Source organism: Semicossyphus pulcher, unplaced genomic scaffold (genome assembly GCF_022749685.1).
Source record: "Semicossyphus pulcher isolate SPU_LCO1_2020_fin unplaced genomic scaffold, fSemPul1.0.p SCAF_22, whole genome shotgun sequence".
In the NCBI taxonomy this organism is placed as follows: domain Eukaryota; kingdom Metazoa; phylum Chordata; class Actinopteri; order Labriformes; family Labridae; genus Semicossyphus; species Semicossyphus pulcher.
This window is the reverse complement of record NW_027211696.1, coordinates 5,521,377-5,538,130: the sequence shown is the minus strand read 5'-3', so window position 1 is coordinate 5,538,130 and position 16,754 is coordinate 5,521,377. Positions and strand designations below refer to the sequence as shown.

Sequence of the window (16,754 nt, the reverse complement as noted above, 5' to 3'; positions counted from 1 at the left end):
AGGGAAGATGTATTTCTGTCTCCCTCTCTCCGTCTCACTTTCTCGGCCCAGTTGCGGCAGAGGGCTGACCACCAATGAGTCAGGTTCTGCTCGAGGTTACTGCCTGTTAAAAGTAAGTTTTTCCTCGCCACTATTGCCAAGTGGTTGCTTGTTGTTGGATTAAGTTGGATCTGTAAATAATGTTACAAAGAGTGCGGTCCAGACGTGCTCTATATGTTAAAGTCATGACATAACTTTTTCATTGATTGATGTCACAGAAAATATGTCTAAGATGTTGTTATTTTCAGGATTTGTTCCTGTACCTTGATGGTCCTGTCTGGAAAAACATTTTAGCTGATTCCGCTAGGGCCAATGCGCCACTGGCTCTATACAAACAAATGAATTATAGATGCACAGAGACCTGTTCTCTGTTCAGGATATTTAGGCAAAGAGATATATTGGGTTTCAGACGGTAATGCTACCCATAATGATGACAGTAATGTCTTTAGTACTGAACCACATGTAACAGCAGCTAAACATTGACGATATTAAGGCTGAACATTATGTCAATTATCTCTGATTTAACTGGACAGACACATTAGGAATCTCTCCATAAATAGAATTCCCTCTCTCTTTATTTTTCACTTAATTTCCCCCATCCAATACTCCAATTGTCTGTCTTATACATTCTATCCGACTACCTCCTCCCCTCCTTTCAGTTCCTCCTGGCTCTGATGCCTGCACCCTGCTGCCTGTCTGGTCCGTCTGGGCACCGGCCCCAAATCTGTTACAATATATTGGCTCTAAAACACTACTCACTTCAACAGCCTAAACCAAAGAATGACAACACACATAATGTGCAGAACCATAACTAACCACCCCTCTGTAAACAGCACTCTAAAAATTGTATCAAATATTTAACTGCCCGAGCAGTGTTTGTGAGCTGGTACCGCTTCTGCAATGGAAACTTTACGGAGGAATTACAGCAAACTAAGCCCTCCTAATGTGCTTTTTTGATCCAAACACTCCCCTGTTGTTTGGCTTGAGTCAGTTAGCCAGTGCCAGAGTCTTTAGCTCCAGGCTGCACATCTATCTGCTTGCTGCTGCTCTATTACAGGTACCATGGCTCCAAGGCTGCAATTTAGTGGTTAGGGATACTGCAGGTAATTGTTTGGCAAGATTAGAGTGGATTTCTTTTGTCCTGGTCTTTGCTAGCTTGAGGTTTGATAGAAATGTCTTCTATTCAAAAAGAAAGAGAGACAGGCAAGTAGACAGACAGACACCTGTGATTGGAATTCCATACTCAGAGCCGCAGGAGTCGTCTGAGTAAGGCTAGACCTGCAGTTTCGACCCAGACTGACCGCATTTATTGTTCACCCACCTGACTGACATTCCAGGAATAAGCAGAGGTGGATCTTTCTTCAGTCTCCCACATAAGGCCAAGCTAAGGACACTCAGTCCGAGTGTTAGCGTGCACACATAAAATCACGGACATACTATCAATCATGTGAACATCTGGATGCTTTGTGGTTTTAAGAGGAAAGGAATATTAGTCGGAGAAGGAGCTCTAAATGTAAAAAGAATTGCTGCCAACATAATTCCAGCATGACTAAACTACACTCAATCACTCAGGCATTCATTCATTCTTCTATCCTCTACACGCTTAGAGGTATATTTGGTTTCTGTGTGGGTTTTGAATTGGTATTTTGCAATCCAGCCCACCTACCCTCCACCACAGGAAAGATTTAAGAGCAGCCACCACTCACCTAGATGGTCTCCATGGAATGTGTTGTCATGGGATGTTCTTCCATGTGGCATGAGGTCATGGTGGGCAGCAGGTGGCCAGATTTGACCAGTCTTGCGAACGCTCACAATAGTGGCCTCAGACATGACCACATGGCCACCCTGCTGCCGGTGGTGACGCTTCTGGGACTGCGGTGTTGGTGGGCTGCTGCTGTCGAAGGAGTGCTGGGAGTTCTGGGAGTTTTGGGACGGCGAGCGACTCTTTTCCCTGAAGGGACGTCGGAAGGCCGTGGTGGGACTGGGTGAGACGTGGCTGGACTGGCCTGAGGAGAAGTCTTCCTCGCTGGATGTCAGGTTCTCGTTGGAGCTGCAGTCCGGCGTGTAACCACCGCCTCCACCAACATCCTCGAAGCTCCCTGGGGAGTAGGAACGACGTGGCCAAGTCAAGAGGTGGTCATCGCCTCCCCCGAGGTCTCTCATAGTGACTCCACTACCACCTCCACCACTACCTCTCCCATCTCCTCCGCCACCTTCACCCATCATCACCCCTCCAACGTAGACGCTGGAGTAGGCCTGAAACTCAGAGGGCTGCCAAGGAGGGGGTGGAGGTTTGCCCCCATTGGCCCTCCCTGAATGTCGCTGGTTGGGTTCCCCGTCTTCATATTCCGCATCATATCCGCAGGTGCTCTCGGTGGATCGACCTCGGTACACTGGCCTGGCACGGAGCTCCCCTGCCACCGTTGCTAGGTTACCTGGGAGGGAGTGAAGGGATCTTTTCCGCTCCATCTGCATGGCCTGGCTGCCCAGGGTGCTGATCTTGTCTGAGACGTCACGGTCGTTGACCCTGACCAGACCCCTCTCATGGTGAAACTCCATGTTGGTGTAGAACGGCGGTGGTGGCGGTGGCAGCTGCTTCTCCTGGCCCTTCGCTACATCACCCGCAGTGTGAGAGTTGGCTCGTTTGATCCTCTCAAAGTTGGACCTTAGAGCTGCCACGCCAAGTCCCATCCCTAGCTTGTCCTTGGGGTCAATGGGCATCTCCTTGTCTGGGGGTGGAAGGTTGGGCCTGCGAGGGGAAACAGTGACGCCGCTTCTCTGTTTGGATGGCGACAGGCCATCTAGGTTGTCACAAGACGTTGATTCAGCCTGTTGGGGTACCTCAAAGGCAGACTCCAGGCTGTCCCCATGGGAGGCTGACTTCCTGGCAGGTGGGGGTCTGGGTTTGGACCTGCCAGCTCCATCTCCAAGAGGCTGATAACGGCTCCTCTCCATAGAGCCCCCACTACCTGCACAATACCCTCCACCAACCCCTCCTACTACCACTCCAACACAACCAGTCTCCTGCATGTGCGGCTGCTGTGACTGGCACTCTGCTCCCTGCGTGGCTGCAGAGTCCACCCCCTCATTCAGGGGGGTCTTTCTGAAGCCCCACCGTTGCTTGTCATAGCTCTTTCTCTCCTTGGCCAGGAGGGTCTGCAGGTAGATCATGCGAAAACGCTCCTTGTTCACCTCCTGCTCCAGGCGCCTGATGGACGCTTTGCATTTCTCCAGCTCCTGCTCAATTCCTCCCACAGAGCGCAGTTCCATCTTGGGGGGTTCGGACTCTGGGAACTGTGCCTTCCACGCCTCAATGAAACCAACGGGCTCCACCATGTTATGCCTGATTTATTTCTGTGACTGACCCTGGCTCACACAGGCTGGCTGAATGCTGCCAAGGGTGAACCGTTTTAGTCCAGCTCACCAAAGAGTCCTGAACGACAACAATGGCTAGCTACAGTTACAATAGCAGTGTTTAGAACAAGCCTTTAGGTAAGCCGTTCAGAAACACACAGTCTAATTGCTGACACTTGTCGTGGGCTGCGCAGATGCAACAATACATCCCATTCTGAACAAGAGAACCCGGCAGCTCAGTAGGGGGAATAACTGGTAATGTGTGAGGCATAAAAAGCAATAAAAAGCTGTAGTAAAGCTCGTTTTTTTCGTGCATTATTCCAGAAAAGGCCACTTTCACACGAAGAATGTTTTTTCTTTTATAATCTCAGCCTCGACACAATGACAGCATCTGTCTTCGCGCGGTGACACTGGTGATCCGGTTCCCAGGGAGAGAGAGAGAGAAAAAAGAAGAAAGTGTTTTAATCCTGCTGGGTTTACTCACTGTTTATGTTTATTATTCCGTGTTTGTCCGTGACTGCACGTCGGTTTACTCTCGCCCATTCATACGACAGTATTCCCAGGTGCTGCTGCTGCTCGGGACCGAGCGCCTTTGTACCAGCAGCGCTCAAGGAGAAAGGATAAAAAGCGCAAAACACAAGCGACGACAGCATCTGAGTTTCCCACGAGGACGCGATCAAGCTGGTAGGATCCGGTAGAAGTAAAGGGATCGTTTCGTTATCCCATTTTTATTCCATGGCATGTATGAGGTATTGTTGTTTTAGTAAATGTTCTTTTCCAGGTTTATCCCGTTTCTTCGGCCGTGATGGTGCTGCTGTGTGCGCTCCCATCTCAGGCCAGCAGCACTGGAGGGGTTGCGAGAATGGGAGGGACCAGAGTGTCAGTGAGTCTGCTGGTTAAAGAGACAGAGCAGGGATGCAGTCACCACTCTTATGATTTGGTTTTCTGGCGTTAAAATGTAACCGGCCAAACTTACTTTCATACATTTGGTTACAAAAGAGTGTTTTACATAAAAGGCCTCGGCTTGTAAATCGTGTCTTACGTTGATCTTACTGTTATTCGCGTACATTCAGGCAGCTATTTGCCCAACAAATCACATACAGCCGACAATTTTAACACATCGCTCCAAATTACTCAATAAAGCAACTACTACTGATAACATTCTTACTCCAATAACCTTTATTTCCACTTATTATTAAATATAATTTCAGCAAAGTACTCCTTTTGCTTGCTGTACCTGTCAAGCAGGTGTTACGGAACATGTGGGATTGCTGTTGGTATCTATAACCCAACACTGCCCTCTGGTGGTGCAGTATCATATCTGTGTTTTTAACAGAAAATTGAAAATCACGTCGATGACAATATCTTAAAAGTTTTAACCACGTGGTGTGGATGTTATTTAATCGTAATAATGGTTGTTATTGTGTATTAATGGGGGTGACAATGTAAAAAATGCAAAACGACAATATTCAAATACTATATTGTTTTATTTACCTGAAACCACAACCTCAGTAATGCATTTACAATCATTATTAATCATAAATAATGATCGTCTTTTTACATATGGTTAATATTGTTCTTCGACCAGGTGTCGCTGAGGGGGCTGCACAGGCCCCCTCACATTAAATCACAGTTTTACAGCAGTTGATAAGGATACATATTAATAATATTAATAATGCAGAGATAATAAGAAAACAGGAGAACACTGTTGTATTGCAGGATTACCAGTGAATCAAAGAGTAAGTCCGTTGTCCTCATTGCAAAGGATTAATACATCAGAAAGGAAACGGATCAGTGATCGGCCGATAGAAGCTCGAGAGGAAAAATCAAAGTTAAAACAAAATAGTAGAGCACAGTCAAGTTCAGCATGAGTCATTTCTCCACGTCCAATATTGTGCAAATTACCCAAACTGTTACAGTAAAAACAGTGATTTCTTAATATCTGCGATAAATCCATCTTAAAATCATCTTAATATGTCATTTGAGTATTATACATTAGAATCTATAAATACAAATTGCAAAGCCTACATACAGCTGAAACGCATGCATGAATGTTTTTGTACACTGATGTACATCTAAGACCTTTCAACCGCGGGTTTTTAAGATTCTCTACGTGACAAAAGCTACCATGGAAGTTGGAAGCGAGTTCTTCATGCAAGGAGAAACGTCGAGGGTGTTAAGAACTTCCCCGCACACAGAAATGGAATAGAGTCGTATTGATAAAGCGTCTGCACACAGAGGTATAAGTGTGTTAGGAAAATGTGTGTGGTTGTGTTTTTGTGATGCACCCGGGCAAAAGTGTTTCCTGCCCAGCGACACACCTTCTGTATTTGGTCGTTTAACTGTGAAAACTTGTCCTTTACGTCTGTGCAATGATACACACACACACTCTGCTGGTCGTCATGTTGTCTGAGGTGTGTGAAGTTCTGAGTGAGCACACATGCCGGACGGTAGGGCGAGTCCAGCCTCTGAGCCCACGCTGTAATTTAGCAGAAGCTTTTATGAGAGCCAACCTAAAAAGGGAGAGAAAAGATGCGTTAGCGCAAAAAGACTATTGAGAAATCACGTACCAAATCACATTTAAAAATTGTACATTTTGTCTAACATGATATCAAGAGTAGGTATTGGTTTTGTGAATATAAGCAAGTGTCGGGGGGTGGAAGGAACAGCACACAGTGACATTCACAAAAGTGGGATGTGCTCGAAATCAACACCTTATACATTTTGATATTTATGGATTACCAAACCATAATCCCTCCCGATATTAGATCTTTAAACTGCTTCCTTTAAGTCTACAAGTTTATCTGGAGGTTATTTCCCAGGCAATAAAAGTCGCTCCCATCCTCCTGTTTTATTTACTGTAGTGATACTGAGTGTGGAGAGAAAAAAAGCAATGGATACTCACTCTAGGAACAGGGGAGCCAATGGAGGCATTGAGGAAGAAAAGCACACAGTTGTTTTAGTGGAACACAAACACACAGTGCAAACAAACCAGGCTTATACCCCCAAAAAACATGCTTTAGACGAGGGAAGTCTCCATACAAAACAATGCTTAGGTGGTCGAAGATTAGTGCTGTTGACAACACAGGCTGCGCTCCAACGTTTGTACACTCCCACACAGTTTGGAAAGCCCACATCAAACCAAGACCTCAAAAAATTAAAGCCTAGAAAAGTCACAAGATCTGTGTGGTGAATGTCTCCCGTCTGTCAAGGAAACCGAAGCATTCATGTGTTTGAAATGATTTGTATTCAAGTATTAAATGCACATACAAAAAACACTGATATGAAATATGTCGGCTTAAATGGTTTCAAATAAATAAAGACAGAAAACACTTTGATTCAAAGGGTTTATGAGTGTATTTTTTCCTTGGAGTAAAAAAAACATTTTGGGATTTGCAATCCAAGTTCATTTGGAGTACTTTCTGTATTAGTATTTTTCTAATGATATTAAATATTACCATCCTTTGAATCAAACGCCATGGAGACGTAAAAAAACAAAAGGCATCCCCACTCAGTTCCGTCTCCAAAGCGAAAAACACAAATAAAGTTAATGAATGTCAAAAATCAACACAAACAAAATATATCCTTAAAAATGTTAGAGGGAAGGAAAATTTTGTTCTTCGTTTTCTGCACAAGCAAATAGGGGCACACCTCAGATGTTCTGCTTTAGCAAGATCGTGTCGGGAAAGCATCCAGAGATGAGCGAAAAACTATTTTTTTTTATCATGTTGAGGTAGCTGTGCTCTGCCCAGTGCAGAAAGACTGGCTTCTTTTCAAATCATTCTAGTAAAAAAAACATCCATGAAGTTAATTCATACTCTAACATGGGGTTGGAAGGGACATAGATAATTAAATTAGAATGAGAAACCACATAGAATTCATGCTTGGTCACAAGACATGCGGCTCTTTGTTTTTTTTTTCAGGGTTTTTTTTTTGTTTAAGCGGAGCATTCAAACGTTCACTCCCAAACCTTTCCCCCTCCCCCCGTCCTCGTCGGCCACACGGAGCCTGTCCTCTCTGAAAGAGTTCTGAGTGTATACTGAAGACACAATGGTAAACATTAGAAAACAAATCAAGGCGGTATGTCTAAGCCACGCTGGTCGAAAAATTTACAAAGCCGTAAAAAAAAGAAAAAGTTGCATAAAATTCCATCGCTGTACAGAACAATGAATCTGAATTTTTCCTTTCATGAAGAGGGGAAGCTAAACAAAACAAGTTGGTGTTGTTACTGTAGTGACATGAGACAAATGATGTTCCCAAAATCGTTAAAAATATAAACCTTAAAGGCAGTTTTGACATTAAGACAAAAAAAAAAAAAAAACTGGCGTCAGTATAATTTCTCTCAAACCAGCAACAAAGTCCACAGCCACGGGAGTGATGGTCTTCTAACACTCGCATGCTCAAATCCTATCCCAACTCACACCAGGTGACTTCTTATGTTAACATCTTATATTATTTGTTACGTTTCATGTGTTAAAGTTGGTCCTTCTCATACACACGGTACACACGCACAACTTCACACACTAACTCTACAAACACGCACACACGCTAGCTATGCACATGTAGGAAGGCAGAGAGGGAGGAGAGAGAGAGGAAGGGGGAAGTGATGGTGGTGGATGGGTGGGTGGGTCGAGGTGGGTGTGGGGGGGGGATGGAAAAGTCGAGGTTGTGCTCAAGTCAGTCAGGACCAGAACATGTCGGCCATGTTAGTGTCGGAGCTGTAGATCCAGAGGACCAGGGGGAGGGAGACGGCCACGAAGGGCCAGGAGATGCCCTCCATGCATGCAGACAGGCAGCAGCCTTTGGAGCCGGCAGGCTTCTCCAGCTCTTTACCCGGCTCCAGGTAGTTCCTGGCGGCAAACTTGAGGAACTCGTCCAGTAGAATGACAGGCAGTGAGATCTTTAGCACCATCAGCCACTGCGTCAGGTTCAGAGGGGTGATCTGGAAGATGATCTGAGAAGAAGCGCACAAAAGTCAAACTTCGCTCAGTCTGCCTGGAGAACCTTTTTAGCTTCACATTTGACAGCTGAGAAAGTCATTCTTAAATCATGAGTATACAGTGTCACATTCTATGTGTCAAAATGAAAAAGCAGTATTTCTCACTGGAAGAGGCTCCACGTAGAGGATGAGGAAGTGAAGGGACATGGAGAGGCAGATGGCTCCCAGCAGCCACACGTTCTCCCAGGGAGGCATCCTCAGCAGAGACTGGTTCTCTGACACGCTGAGCAACAAAGACAAAGTGATGTTTGTTAAAAACTTCCTTGCTGAGCTAAAAGCCAATGCTGACAGGGTTTATGTGTATAAAAGAGCAGAAAAACAACTAGATTTGAAGTACAGACAATTGGAAATAAAACAAAATAAAACAATAGACCTTGCTGTCTCAGAAATTGACTGAAACGCAAGCATAATGAACATGTGGGACCGGCTGGCTTATTGGTAATAACAGCTGGGAAGATGCCTTCCACACACTCACCTGTTCAGGGCATTGCACATCTCAATGGTGACCAGCACAGACAGGGCCATGGTCATGGGGTAAGGGGACTCAAAGATCTTACAGTCCATATCCTGGAAGTCTGGATTCTCTGGTCCACATTGCAGGAAGTGGCTCTATGACAAGTGGGAAAGGGGGAAAAAGGGTTAAAAATAACAGCAGATAATGTGAGAGTTTAGTGTTATAGTGCTTAATTTGAAGGACAGCAGTTGTTTAGGTGAAATTCATACCAGCTGGTAAAAGGTGATCCTTGGACCGTCCTCAGCAGCAACAAACCACCAGGCAGCAGCGCCGACAGTGGCAGCACCCACATAACCTGATGATGCAAACCAAAAAGATTTCATTCATACACCTGAACAAGACATGGCTCTGCATAACCGGACATGAGATATAAATTCATAAAATAGTAATGCTAAAGTTTTATTAACTACATTTTACATTACATTTTCCTACTTTCAAAGGCAAAACAGACAACTGTGCAGCAAAACGCAATCACGTCTAGTTTATTTTACTTCATGATAGTTAAAGGAGCAGTTCGCCCCTGGAAAAAGCCTGTCAGTCAAAGCTGGTGTTCTCTGTAATCGACAGAAGCAATAATATTTGAAATTGGCGCCATAGCTGTGGAGAAAGTTGTACAAACAGCTTGTGGTTTCGCCCAGTCTACTTTCCTACAACACCCAGCGTGCATTGCGCCTCTCCCACTGAAAGGAACGGCCCAGCGAGAGACCCTGGAGTGAACTACTTCAGTTTCACTGCAGGCAATGGCTTTGAGCGGCACAGAATCTGAAATACGACGAGAATATACCAGTGGATCGTCTAAAAAATCTTCAGGTCTGCAGTCTACATTTCAAACCTGACGATTTTGAATGAGACATGACATCGGAGGCGGGCATCAGATGACACGTTTTACATAATCTGGCGGAGGTTTTCGAGGGCCCATTGGAGAAGTGGATTGCGTCCTCCAAAGGCACAGAGCCAAATTGCATTATCATAATGGCATTAGCTCCTCTTTTTAGCATGATAGTACTGAGGTTGAAAATCAGGCGAACTGGCCCTTTAAACAAGTCAGTTTTTTTGGAAAGGGGGGTAATGCTAAAGTAAGTTCAGTGATGAATGTAAATATAAGTTTGATTAACTACATTTTAGATTAAATTTTCCTATTTTCAAAGCCACTGTTAACATCCGTCATCAGACAATTGTGCAGCAAAACATCCAGTTTATTTCACTTCATGATACTTAATGACGGAAAAATTCAAGGAAATGGATTGCTGGTTGAAAGTTAGAGGAGGAAGTAGAAAACAGGGGCGTACATCTTACTTTCATTATGAGGGAGAACACGTTTTAATGCTTGTTTTAATCCCTCCCCACAGGGTTGTTTAGTAAGTCAGACAGTGATGTCCCAGCACTGTATTGTAAATCTATATACAGGTGCATACAGGTTGCACTGGTCAAGAGCACTTCGTGGAATAAATATTTCAGAGGTTGTTCATTGTTGTACATTGAGAAGGTCAAACTGATGGATTAATGGATATACAGATGCATAAGACGAACGCCGATACTTCCAAAAGTTTTCTATCGACAGGTTTGAACCAACTATGGAGGTAACTAAAGTATATCTGAAGGACGTCCATGCAGGGACAAACAGAATCATTAAACAGGAGTGTCACATGCAGCAGCTACTTACATCCAATAGCTAGGTATCTGAAGAAGAGCCATCCAGAGATGAGGGGCTCGCGGGCGTTGCGTGGCGGCTTGCTCATGATGTCCAGGTCTGGTGGGTTGAAGCCTAAAGCTGTGGCAGGTAGACCGTCAGTCACCAGGTTGACCCAGAGCAGCTGAACAGGAATGAGGGCTTCAGGGAACCCCAGAGCTGCAGTCAGGAAGATGCTGCACACAAAAGAAGCATGATTATTCAAAAGTAAATAACGTGAGTAATTCAGAGGATTGAATAATACAGGAAATTGAGAGTTTTTGAATAATGAGTCATTCTTACCAGACAACTTCGCCCACATTTGAGGAGATGAGGTATCTGATGAACTGTTTCATGTTGTTATAAATGGCTCGGCCTTCCTCGACAGCAGCTACGATGGTGGAAAAGTTGTCATCGGCCAGAACCATCTCAGAGGCGGTCTTGGCCACAGCTGTGCCCGAGCCCATGGCGATACCGATTTCAGCCTTCTTCAGAGCGGGAGCGTCGTTGACTCCATCACCAGTCTGTAGGAGAGGGCAAAAACCAGGGCAGGAAATTAGAAAAGACGTCTTATTTTAAAAGGAGTGAAAGCCTTTATACGCTGCATACTCGGAAATCACTGAAAACAGTTATGGTTTAAAAGCCCTTTCGTCTTACCATAGCTGTAATCTCGTCATATGACTGCAGAAACTCGACAATCTTGGATTTATGTGAGGGCTCAACACGGGCAAAGCAGCGGGCTTTAACCACAGCGTCTCTCTGCGCAGCAGGTGACAGATCATCAAACTCTCGGCCAGTGAATGCCATGCTGGAAACATCGTCGTCCTCTCCAAAAATACCGATGCGTCTGCAGATAGCCACTGCCGTCCCTACGACAACAAACAAGAGCACATTTACTTCCAAGAATTCAAATATGTATTCATACAGTGTGTGTGGTGGTAAAATGTTCTCCTGCTGATTAAAGATATAAAATTTAGAGCAAGTCAAATTTTCTCTTAGAAGATGTGAATTTCTTTTCGTACCCTTGTTGTCTCCAGTGATCATGATTACTCTGATGCCTGCGAGACGGCAGAGTCTGATAGAGGCCGCCACCTCTGCCCTGGGAGGATCCAGCATGCCAACACAGCCGACAAACGTCAGATCAGTCTGGAGGAGAAAAGAAGAAGAACATTTGGATGATTTAGTGTATTTGCACATGTGTGACACTGACAGTAGAGGATTTCATACCTGAAATGTAACCTGGAAAACTAAAGTGAAAGCAAATCAATCTCACCTCGTATTCAATAAAGCGGCTGGAGTCCTCAAACACCATGTCGTCTTTGTTCATCGAGCTGTCTCTGGTGGCCAGAGCCAAACAACGCAGGGTGTCCCTGCCGGTTCCATATTCCCTGATCACGGACATCAGTTTTTCCTTGATGCCGGCAGTCAAGGGCACCTTGTTGCTGCCTACGCGGATGTGTGTGCATCTGTCAATCACTCCCTCGGGGGCACCCTATGAGCAGGCACAGACAGGAGAGTGAGGATGTAAAAGAAAGGACAACACGGCATCTAAGAGAAACATTTTCAATAGATGTTTTGTAACATTTTAGGAAACAAATATTGAAAAGGTTTCTCATCCCTTCGGTATGAGACCGACTTTGACACTATCAATACATTTTTACCAAGATCTATTTTAATAGCATGATTAGATATCCAGAAAACAGTTCAGTAATTCTCCATTTGTCTTTTACCTTGACAAACATCTTGCCGACAGAGGAGCGGGCCTTGTTAGGAGTGCAGTACACAGACATGGACTTCCTGTCTCTGGAAAATTCCAAGGTAAACTCTTTCTTCATCAGCTGCTTGATCACCTAAAGAAATGACAAAACAGTTTGTTAGCGGTTCTACATTTGGTTTGTAGTCAACATGATGGTATTAGAAGGAAATTACTGTAAAGAACTGAAGGTGACTTACAGAATTACAGGCGTTGGCTCTCTCAATCTTGGACAGGCCTTTCACATCCGTATCGAACACGTTCATCTTCTCCACCAGGCACGTGAGAGCCGTCTCTGTGGCCTCACCGACCTTCTCATACACACCTTTAGTCTGGAAAAAAATTTAAAAAACATATCGTCAGACAGATGTAAGGCTTTGGAGACTGAGCCAAATTGGCACTTAAGGATTATAAGCCAGTCAACATGCGAAATAGATTCACTACAGACCTCGTTATAGTCCAATGAGGAGTCATTACAGAGAGCACAGATAGAGGCCAGCTCCACCAAGGCATCATACTGGGAACATTTGACTGTTTTGCTATCATTGAACCTACACAGCACAGAGATGTAAACAGGAAGTAACAGGTTAGCCAGATTGTGTACATGTCTTAAGACCCACATAGTTGGATACAGGTTATTTATATCTCCTTATGTCACACGGGTATATGAGAATACTCACACTTCTCCATCGGGGGCGTACGTGGAGCCGGAAACAGTGAATTCCTTCAATGTGCAGTGCTCCCCCTCTGCCCGGTCAAGGATAAACATCTGCACACAAAGAGACAAAGTATCAGTAAGTGAGTCATTGCCCCATATCTTTAGCCTTTCCATCAGATTTGATGCCTTAAAGGCCAGGAGGAGAAGCTGCACAAAAAATAAGCTGGACTTCTGACAGACACTGCCTCCAGCAGGTGGCAGCAGACCACCATCTACGCCACAAATCTGACTGAACATAGAACAGAGAATAATAATGAAACGCTGAGCCAAAGCAGACACTGAGCGCTCTGGTGGGGAGGGTCAATAAATGTCATCTTACAGCAAGGCAGACAGAGTTCCCCTGTGTGTAGTCACGCTACATGAATCCACTGTATGAGTTTGAATCACTCTAAACCGGATACAGTCTGACCTTGAGTTACAAAACCTTTGGGTTAGGAGGCTCGTGACGGTGTCTGCTTCATTGATAATATTTGTTAGCGTGATTCAAAGTGTTGAAAGGACAAGGAAGGACTGATATTACCCGCAAAAAATGCTATTTTTAAAAAAATATGTAAATTGTATCAGCAACAAGGCCACAGAGAAAATAAGACAAGAGGTAAAAATAGAGACTTTGCATAAACAGAACTGCATTCATTTTGAAAACACTGTTATGTACAAAGCATAACACTTTCATAATAATTTAGCGGGGCAAGACAGAGACGCACAAGGCATGAAGATACATATATCTGAATAAAATGATGAGCTGGCATTATAGCTGCCCTCCTCGCAGGCTTCCGCAGGACTACAAAAAACAGTGATGTCAGTCACAAGACGAGATAGGGGAACTGAATGGAAAAGAATCACAGTCATTCATTGCTTTACATTTTAGTGGGGGTTGGAGGCTGCTGACGTTTCAAGCCCAAGCTTCTATCTCAATGCAAATGAAATAGCCAGGAATAGCAACCTATGGTTTCCAAAAATGAGGCCAAAATGGCTAGACACAATTTTGAGTTGGTTATTGTGCAGGATAAGCGAGGGAAGAAGAAAAGACAGGAGGGAGAGAGAATCTTTCAACACAAGGTCAGTTATGCAACTCTACTGCTGGTTCTGCTGCAAGTGACTAACTACTGCATACTGATCAGCATGCTGCTTGAACAAGAAGGGGGAGGAGGGAGGAAAGGAGGAGGGAAACAGAGGACCAACACGATGAAGGGTTGAGCCGCAGCACTGAGAGAGATGAAGGGATGGAACAGAAGAAGGACATATGATGTCAAGAAAACGAAGAGGAGTAAATATATAACATATAAAGCCTGGAGTTATTAAAGGATGGGGGAAAACATGTGCGTTTGAATCCAATTGCATCTATGCCTGTGTACAAATAAACGCTTCAGTATCCGTTATAAGTCGTTCACTGTCAGCCAAGCTTAGCGTTCAGTGAATCTCCAGTGTCAGCAGGAGACTGTCAGGGCTGCTTTATTGCTCAGTGAAAAGTTTACTCTTGAAAAGTTCTCTGATGTCAGGAGAGGAGTCAGCCCTAGCTCTCTCCATATATGGCAACTGTTATTTTTGGACTTTTCTCACATTTTTCTTCCACTTTGAAATGACCGATTCCCTCTGCACTGCAGACCCCGTCACCGCTCACTGTGCTGTTGCCCTGGGGAGGATTTAGAGGACCATGGTGCTGACACTGGGTATAATGCCATATTCAGACTCACAGAAGATCAAGGATACTAAGGGTATAGTTCATGATATCTTTGGAAGCAAAGAAATCCGGTCAGGGTGCAGAAAATGTTAGGAGACAAAGCCTTTAAAAGGCCAGTTCACTGATTTTCAACCTCAGTCCTATCATGTTATCATGAGGAGCTAATGCCATTATGGTAGGAAAAAAAGCAGTTTAGCTCTGTGCCTTCGGAGGACGCTATGTGCTTCTCCAATGGGCCCTGGAAAACCTCCGTCACACTATATAAAAAGCGTCATCTGGCGGAGGCCAGGGAGCTTGCTAAACTACACTTCCTCAATCTAGGACGCCCGCCTCCGATGTCGTGTCTGGTTCAACATCATCGGGTTTGAAATGTAGATTTTTTTGACATTCCACCGGTACATTCTCGTCGTATTTCAGATTCTGTACCGCTCTGAGCCATTGCCTGCAGGGAAACAGCAGTATTTCACTCCAGCATCTCTCGCTGGGCCGTTCCTTTCAGAAGTAGGGGCGCAATGCACGCTGGGTGTTGTAGGAATGTAGAATGGGCAAAACCACAAGCTGTTTGTACAACTTTCTCCACAGCTATGGCGCCAATTTCAAATAGTATTGCTTCTATCAAGTACAGAGAACACCAGCTTTGACTGACAGTGGCTTTTTCCAGGGGCCAATTGCTCCTTTAAAGGGATCAATCACTGCCAATTTTAACTCCAAAGGGCCGGATGGGTCCTCTGTTTACATACTATGTTGAGCCACTGAAATATTTTCCTTGATTCAATTTCACTCTTGCCCAATCTGCAATTAACTTTCAATCACCCCATCCAGTGAGGAATAATAAGCATGTCCTTTGAGAGTCCTTGTTTGTCATACTTTGCAGACAGCGATTTTATTAATTAATTACGTGAGGTCACATGGCCACAGCGCTCATAGTCCGTACACCATTTAAAGAGGGGTATTATGCTGTTTTACATTTTAAGACATATATATAATGTTACAATGTTGGATGTCCATATCAAATGTGGGTGAAGCTTCAAATCTGTAGGTAAATGTTGGAGTAATTCGCAGGCTTCTCAGCTCAGTCTGCAGGCTGCTGTGAACGCCAGGTTTCACACAGTTTTTCTACACGCTGCACTTTGTGACGTCTCAAAGTGCAGCCTCAGCAGGCTTCGGAGAGCTGGCCAATCAGAAGAAAGCAAGCATGTAGGGGCGGAGTTTCTTTAAGGAACAGAGCTGACTGAATTGTTTGAGGCCGAGGCTGTATGAGGGCATGTACAGTGCACTAGTGTGAGAAAAATTAGTATTTTTTAAACTGTTAATTATGCTAAGCTACTCCACAGGTATCAGAGTGAAATATATAGCTTGAAATTAGCATAATACCCCCCCTAAACATGTAAAGGATCCCAGATTATCCACAATTTATGTCTGTTAATCTATCGTTTCATTAGTGGTACATGACATTCGTAACGCTCTTATAATGTGAATCCATTAGCACTCTAGTCGGGCACTCTCCCATGTTGACATTCAGAAGAACAAAACAACTCCTCATAAGGTTACGACGGTTACTAAGAAACCAGTGTAGGTGTCTTTAGATAGGCTTACAATGTCAACATCGTTTAAGGTGAACTGAGCTAAATGTTAAAGGTTAATGAGGCGACTGTAAATGACGACTGATAGCCTGTGAGGTAAACATGGGAAATGATGGACCAGGTACAATGCAAATCAAATGTTTATGTGACGACTAAGATGAATGTTCTTAAACAATTATTATTTTCTGTCTCTTTTTCATGGAAACTTGCGTCTCATCTTTATTGGTCCCAGCTGCCAGTTATTTTTTACCACCTTATTCTCATGGCAGCTTTCTGACTGGATAACCCACAGACTATTATAGCCAAAGCTAAGAGGCTATATTGATGTCTAAAAAAATTAAACTCTTTTCTTCGTCTAGATTGTGATGTTTGTGTTTCAATTTTATATGAATGAATACCGCAAAACAATCCACCATGCGTATTTTGCCGACAGTAGAGGTTTCT

The 16,754-nt window shown here is 44.2% G+C and overlaps 2 protein-coding genes across 11 annotated transcripts in view; both read right to left on the bottom strand.

Moving 5' to 3' along the window:
• The window catches only part of LOC138601949 (breakpoint cluster region protein-like), a 92,139-nt gene extending 88,666 nt beyond the window's left edge, over window positions 1-3,473 (bottom strand). Inside the window, exons 1-3 of one of the 9 annotated variants that reach the window (XM_069673283.1) lie at window positions 3,057-3,473; window positions 2,253-2,963; window positions 1,746-2,183 (exon numbers count right to left, since the gene is read on the bottom strand). In XM_069673283.1, coding sequence (XP_069529384.1) covers window positions 1,746-2,183; window positions 2,253-2,963; window positions 3,057-3,375 — 1,468 coding nt within the window. In that variant the 5' untranslated portion in view covers window positions 3,376-3,473. Of the gene's footprint in view, window positions 1-1,745 lie in introns of all 9 variants that reach the window. The other 8 variants (XM_069673287.1, XM_069673286.1, XM_069673284.1 and 5 more) reach the window with 8 other exon arrangements.
• Window positions 3,474-4,861: 1,388 nt separating this feature from the next.
• The window catches only part of LOC138601950 (sarcoplasmic/endoplasmic reticulum calcium ATPase 2), a 28,656-nt gene continuing 16,763 nt past the window's right edge, over window positions 4,862-16,754 (bottom strand). The window contains exons 11-24 of one of the 2 annotated variants that reach the window (XM_069673289.1): window positions 13,009-13,097; window positions 12,777-12,879; window positions 12,529-12,660; window positions 12,306-12,425; window positions 11,849-12,067; window positions 11,598-11,721; window positions 11,233-11,444; window positions 10,879-11,099; window positions 10,570-10,772; window positions 9,116-9,201; window positions 8,868-9,001; window positions 8,498-8,615; window positions 6,299-8,347; window positions 4,862-5,906 (exon numbers count right to left, since the gene is read on the bottom strand). In XM_069673289.1, coding sequence (XP_069529390.1) covers window positions 8,075-8,347; window positions 8,498-8,615; window positions 8,868-9,001; window positions 9,116-9,201; window positions 10,570-10,772; window positions 10,879-11,099; window positions 11,233-11,444; window positions 11,598-11,721; window positions 11,849-12,067; window positions 12,306-12,425; window positions 12,529-12,660; window positions 12,777-12,879; window positions 13,009-13,097 — 2,034 coding nt within the window. In that variant the 3' untranslated portion in view covers window positions 4,862-5,906; window positions 6,299-8,074. The remainder of the gene's footprint in view (window positions 5,907-6,298; window positions 8,348-8,497; window positions 8,616-8,867; window positions 9,002-9,115; window positions 9,202-10,569; window positions 10,773-10,878; window positions 11,100-11,232; window positions 11,445-11,597; window positions 11,722-11,848; window positions 12,068-12,305; window positions 12,426-12,528; window positions 12,661-12,776; window positions 12,880-13,008; window positions 13,098-16,754) is intronic. The other variant, XM_069673290.1, reaches the window with a different exon arrangement.